At 47.9% G+C, this 6,247-nt stretch overlaps 1 protein-coding gene across 1 annotated transcript in view; it reads left to right on the forward strand.

Annotated features, from left to right (window-relative positions):
• The first annotated feature begins 1,939 nt into the window (after positions 1–1,939).
• The window catches only part of CSUI_001782 (gtp-binding), a 5,936-nt gene continuing 1,628 nt past the window's right edge, over positions 1,940–6,247 (forward strand). The window contains exons 1-5 of the mRNA XM_068061986.1: positions 1,940–2,597; positions 3,909–3,965; positions 4,562–4,668; positions 5,546–5,712; positions 6,028–6,155. Of these exons, the coding sequence (XP_067926051.1) occupies positions 2,583–2,597; positions 3,909–3,965; positions 4,562–4,668; positions 5,546–5,712; positions 6,028–6,155 (474 nt within the window). The 5' untranslated portion in view covers positions 1,940–2,582. The remainder of the gene's footprint in view (positions 2,598–3,908; positions 3,966–4,561; positions 4,669–5,545; positions 5,713–6,027; positions 6,156–6,247) is intronic.

Here is a 6,247-nt window from a genome sequence, read left to right on the forward strand (position 1 = left end):
AGGTTTGTCTTGTATATGCCAGTCGTGTCCACTCATCAGCGGGACAAGCAACAAAGCTCTTTGAAACCAGAAAGCACCGCGCAGTGCCAGGGAATAAAACTCCTCTAGCTCGCTGCATCGCGCATTGACCGGCGACACAGCTCTCCTCCACGTAAGAGACGAACAGTCTTCCCGTTTTCGAGCCCCGATCCTTTACGACTTTTGGTATTTCCTGAAGCCCGGCTAAAGCAAGTAACTTTCTAGGAGAAGAGTAGATCGGAAGTACTCCCTGCTCACGCCGCTGAGGCCGTAGGTGTAGCCCACACGCATAGCAGCCCGGGTAGTCTATTTCAGCTTAGCGTCAAACCTGTTTGCTGTCCGGCTGTTTCTTCCCGAGTGTTACCGCCTTGAAAACGCAGCATAGTACTCCAGTCGCTAGAAAACTTTTTGGACGTGGTGATGCCTCGATGAAGCAAACGCCAGGATGTTGTCGACAGTAATCCGGGCATGGGGCAACACGCATACAGGGCGACATCCAGATGAACAGTATGCGGGCGTCAGGCGAGGCCTCGCGGCACTTGCCCAACCCCTTTCCTTAAGTCATTTTTTCCGGGTATAACCGTTTCTCAGACGCTTGGTGCCTTCAGCTTCATTCTCACCTCGCCGGTGCAGTGAGAGATTTTACACTGATGCAAGTGAGGAGTACCCCAAGTCAATCGTTCCTCGAGACTAGCGCACGGCCCATCAAACCACACCACTTCAGGACTCTAGGTTAGACTCTACACGATAAAGGCACGATCAGGATGCACTGCACTCCTGGCTGACGCCTCTGTGAACATCGGCAGAATCGAGGTCGCATGCTAATAGCCGTCCAACGGAACAGACACTTACAGGATCCCATAGACACCAATAGCTACACCGCCCAAATCTCCATGGCCTTACCAGTGCCTGTTCCTGAGACCTTGTCGTGGCTCATGGAATTTTGGGATGAAGAATTTGAATCCGATGAGGCACTACTTTAGAGCATCCTAGGGTTTAGTGTTTTAGGTCCTAGAGAATGACGCTCATGATTTCAGTGACCAGTCACATGACCTCTACTTTTCTAGATGCGAACTTAGTTGTGTATGTGCGATACTCTACTATACTTCTGTGTAAACGGGCTCTAGATAGTATATGCATGCGTGTAATTGCTTATCTGCTATGGACTGGACTTGTCCGAGGAATGACGAAGGTACAAGACGCCAAATGTATGCTCGGGCAACCGGTCCTGACCACCGGAAGCTGCATGTGTGCCCCGCGTGCTCTTGGCAATTCTCAACTGAAAAGCCCAGCTTACAGGATACGCGTTAGGACATCAGGACGAGGGCCGTCTTCCTTGTTACCTGGGTATCATACAGACAAAGGAAGCTGTACGTGCCGCATGTAGTTCGTGCTAGCGTCGGAAGAGCTTCACGGCAAGGACGGTAGCGTTGCGTAGTTTTGGCAGAAGGAGTGAGTCCAGATTATACCACGATCGTCAGGATAAACAGACAGTCCAAATGGCCGCATCTTTGTCAGGTGTTCTGCGTCCTCATACATCTAGGGAAGAAAGGTTCATCGTGGTATCCGCACATGTGTCCTCCGAACAGCGGCTACAGACCGGCGCCTTTTCTTGTAGACGTAAGTTGTCTTGGCACTATAGCAGGTGCTAGGGGGCCAAGATTTTTAGGTGTATAGTATAAGCCGGAAAGTGAGTAGTAATCTGAGGAATGCCTTTCTTCTTAACCGAACGAGCGAGGCCAAAGTGATAGAGGAGCATCGAAAGAGTCTCGATGCATGCATGCAAACTCTGCTTACGCGAGAAGACGGTATTGACAAGCCGTGTAGAAGGCAGACTTTCTTCCAGAAGTCGGTAACGCTTCTCGCCCTGTTTTACCCACCCGTTTCTGGCTTCTGAGGTCTGTACGCTTCTTCACTGGAAGTAGGTGCTTTCTCGGTGGTGTCGTGAGTTCTCGTCTTGGCCATCTCTTTTTTTCCTTTTCACCTCAGTTGATACGGCGAAGAAGGGGGTTGTACATGCTCTCACACTACTTTATTTGTTCCCTGGGAGCAGAAGTTCAAGTGCGGTTTTGTTTTGAAGTTGTCTTTCATCCTCCTGTGTATTGTCAGGTCAGGCTCCCTCCTCCTTCCTTCCTCTTCTGTGTTCACTGCAAAGGACAGATACCAGTAGAGCGACTTCACCAGACTTTCGTAGCTAAGAAGCGAAAGAAATGCGGCTCTGCAGACCATCCCGCCCGTGACTTCCGATGGCACCTTGACATAGAGTCGCCGTACCTGATCTGAAAACGACAGGTGTCGTGGCAGTGCCGAGGTGCCCATACACCCGAAGCCACCTCGGCTGTACGTACAGACTACTCGGTGCTGCCAGGCTGCTACACTGCTCCCATCACTTCTTTTGCTTTCTGAGGTTTCATTTTTCTACCTTGACCAATTCTTCAGTTTCTTCCTACGGCTCTTGTTAAGTTCTTCCACTTTTCTTTTCTTAGAGAAGACAATCTCCGTCTCTCACCATCTTCCTCGCCTCACGTTCAAGCTACTCTCCCGTTTACGGCATCGCGGTCGCCATGGGGATTCTTGAGGTAAACTTGTTAGAGAGGGGGAGACTGGCTCAGGACGTTTCCTTTCCGCTGACCTACGTCTCTTTCTCCCTTCCATTCTCTCATCACTTTCCATGCATACAAAGACTGCTAACTCGGTGAAGTGACATATCCCCTCTCATACACTGGTGCTGTTGCCTGGGCCTCCTCCACAGTGTCTCCATGCATGCACGTGTCTGGACAAGTAGCTCCAAGTCTATGCACACGCGTACATGCATACATACATCGGAATAAACTACGTGTCAGGAATCTGACCTTCGAGTATCGCAAGATTCTACAGTCGATGCACTGTTTCCCCTGTATATGTAGACCTGCAAAACCATTCCTACATGCCAAACATCTGCCTATCTGCGTATACTGAAGCGCTCAGTCTCTCCCGAGAAGTGGAGAACACTCGCGGGAGATGGAACGTTTCCTCATAGGCAAGTGGGTAGATGTTTGGCATATAGGTATGGCTAGGGAGAGATAGGTGGACATGTGAGTCGAAATCCCTCGTACCTATCATATACTGTATATGACTCTACGGTCGACAAGAAAGAGAGATACTTCCGCGTGGCGGTAGCTTCTTTATGCCATTTTTCTTTGAGCTCTCGTGGTTTTTCCTTCTTTAGCAAACCTCTTGTTCTTTTCGTATGTACGTTTGTCTCTCCTTCCTTCTTGAAATACTGATTGCGACAACTCAAGGAGAAACGATTGCATGCCTCCTATTTCATCCGCAGTGATGTTAAGGATGCCCAAACTCTGAATTGAGGAAAAAGACGCAAACAAGCCGTACACTCATAGACAAGGGTACACATTGCATTGCATTGTGTGTGTTCTGGATATGCAGATAGAGACAGTCAGTCTAGGTACATGTTTGTCCGAGACACAGCAGGTTAACTACTTTTCGATAGCATTGCCAACGGATCGTAACTATCATCTAGCTATCGACCTACCTCCAATGGCCGTAGTTGCACTTCTAGGCTCACCCCTATTGATCAACGCTGGCTGGAGAAAAACAAAAGCTAGTGAACACGAGGTACAGACACTGTAGCGGAAGGACGCACATCCTTAGCTTTTTCGCTTTTCTCGGCTTGTTTTTCTTTTTCCATACAATTCTTTAGATGGGTCTGTTCAGCTAGAACGATATCTCGTGTTTTTCTCCCAAAATCAGTCAGCTGGGGCTTGCATTGCACAGAGCACTGTGAGTGCGACCAGTAGACCAACGCTTGCTCGTACGGGCAGCTGAGAATTTGTCTTCTCCGATTTTCAATCGACTCCCTAGGTGCGTGTGTATCATCATCGTGCATGCAGCGTATAAAGGAGATTGAGGCCGAGATGGCCCGAACCCAAAAGAACAAGGCCACTGAGGTAGACTTGGGGAGAAAGTTCTTGTCGTTCTTCCCTGACATCTTCTCTTCTTTTTCCTAGCGACGGGACGCCGTGGTGCATATGCGGTGGTCTACATATCTGTATACGTCAAACAGCATAGACGTGTCGATCTGTGTGAAGGTACATGGGCGCGTATATCCTACGTATACATGCCTAGGAGATAGAAAATCATATATATATTTCTGTTGTTCGTTAGGCTTTGGTTTTTCCTCTTGGCGGCTTTCCGCGTCGGTTTCACCTCATCTGCCTCAGCCCTACGCCTTCGGGGCTACAACCTATCAATTCTAAAGTATGCATCTGATACGCACCCGGGGTCTCCGAGAATATCATCCTTACTTGTGGTTGGACTCGGTTTCCTTGCCTGCCTTTCCATCTGTAAAAGACGTTGTCATTCTTTCTTTCATCTCTTTCTGCCCGACTGTCCTTACCACGGCCTCACCATCGTAATCCCCATCCTCGATCTCCTTCTTCCGCTCTCTTTAAGACGAAGGGAAGGAGTGTTGTGTCGGCGAACACTTTCTTTGTTTGTTTCCTGGGTCTATCTCCCTGATGTCTTTTCCCTCCGTTACGTTCAGCATCATTTAGGAAGCTTGAAGGCCAAGCTTGCTCGCCTGCGTTCTCAGCTCCTCGAACCGCCAAAAGGAGGCGGTGGAGGGAAAGGGGAAGGATTTGATGTAGCGAGGTGTGCCATCTCTTTCTTTCTTTCTTTTGACGTTCTCGTCTTTTTCTGATCTTTCTGTGTATCACAGAAAAGAATTTCAGACCAGCTTCTTTCTCCCTCAAGTGCCTGAGGTGTCCTAGATCATGAAAGAGGGAGTAGAAGATCTTCAGGTTCATCTTCCAGCGTGCTCTCTATTCTTTCTCTCTCGTACATCTTCACTCTTTCATTTTCATCTTCTCTTCCGGTGTATTTGGAGGCATCACACGTTTCTTTTTCGTGTAGAGAGGCCGGCACGTACGTTTCCTGTTTCTGTAGACTTCCAGTATGACATGCTGAGAGATAGGTGGATTAAAACCTAGGCGACCCTTTCCAAGGCGCTGCATGCAGATATCTTTTCTTTCAAGATCTAGAGTTCTTCTCGCTCGACTACACTCTTTGTATAGACTTCTCTATAGAGATCTATACATGTATCTATCTATCTATATACAATGTGTATGCTCATATCTGTACATAGATAGAGCTTATCACGCAGTGCCCCTCTGTTTCTCGATCTACGCCTTTTGATATATATGGTGCGTCAATCTCTCTCTGTGTCTTTCTGTCTCTCTCTCTCTGTATGTAGATATGTAGACATACTAGGTCTTGGTGTGTATATGTATGGTCGCTTATATTTCTCTCTGTACCGGGGAATCTCGTTCTACCGCCGCTACGACGACGGGAAGAATCTTTTCCGAAGAGGAAGGATACGATGAAGAAGAAGAGTATAGGTTGGGTTTGAAGGGTTGCTATCTTTGTTTCTGCTTAGCGGACACTCCTAAGACGACCCAGTGTCTCCCTCTTCTTCATCTTCTCCTTTTGTCTTCTTTCTCTGGTTGCTGTGCCTGCTGTGTTTCTATAGGCAAGGAGATGCGCGTGTCTGTATGATTGGGTTTCCTTCCGTCGGAAAGTCTACCCTCTTAAATTCTCTCACTGCCACATCTTCGCAGCCGACAATTATGACTCTATCAGGAAGAAAAGATACATCTGAAGATGGAAAAGAAGAGATCAAAGAACGCTCTGCTGTAGGTAAGAAAGTCTCCCGGGTGACTTCAAAAGAGCGTTAAGCTCTCTACACGTGTACGACTACGTCTACATACATACACACACGCACACACGCTGTGTGTATCAAGCCTGCAGAAGAATCGTGGGGTGTATGCACACCCCAAGGTACGGGGTGCCTAGGCACTTGGGAATGAATGACTCGCCGGTTTCGTTCTCATGACCCTCTTCATGCATGCGTCCTTGAATCTTCACAAACCTCCTTATTCTTCTTCTTCTTCCTTTCGCGTGTCTCTTTCTTTCTTTCTTTCTTTTCTTTCTTTTCTTGTTCTGTCGTTTAAGGCGCTTATGAGTTTACGACTCTCTGTTGTCAACCGTCTGTTTTTTTCGTCAACAATGCGAAAATTCAACTGCTTGATCTCCCTGGGATTATCGAAGGAGCTGCAGAAGGCCGAGGTCGTGGGAGACAGGTGTGAACGGCGACTAAACACAAGAAGAGTACACAGAGACTCACGTTTTCTTCTTTCTTCATCTTCTGTTCTCTTTCTTTTCCTCTTCTCTT

Source organism: Cystoisospora suis (assembly GCF_002600585.1).
Source record: "Cystoisospora suis strain Wien I chromosome Unknown contig_708, whole genome shotgun sequence".
Taxonomy (NCBI): domain Eukaryota; phylum Apicomplexa; class Conoidasida; order Eucoccidiorida; family Sarcocystidae; genus Cystoisospora; species Cystoisospora suis.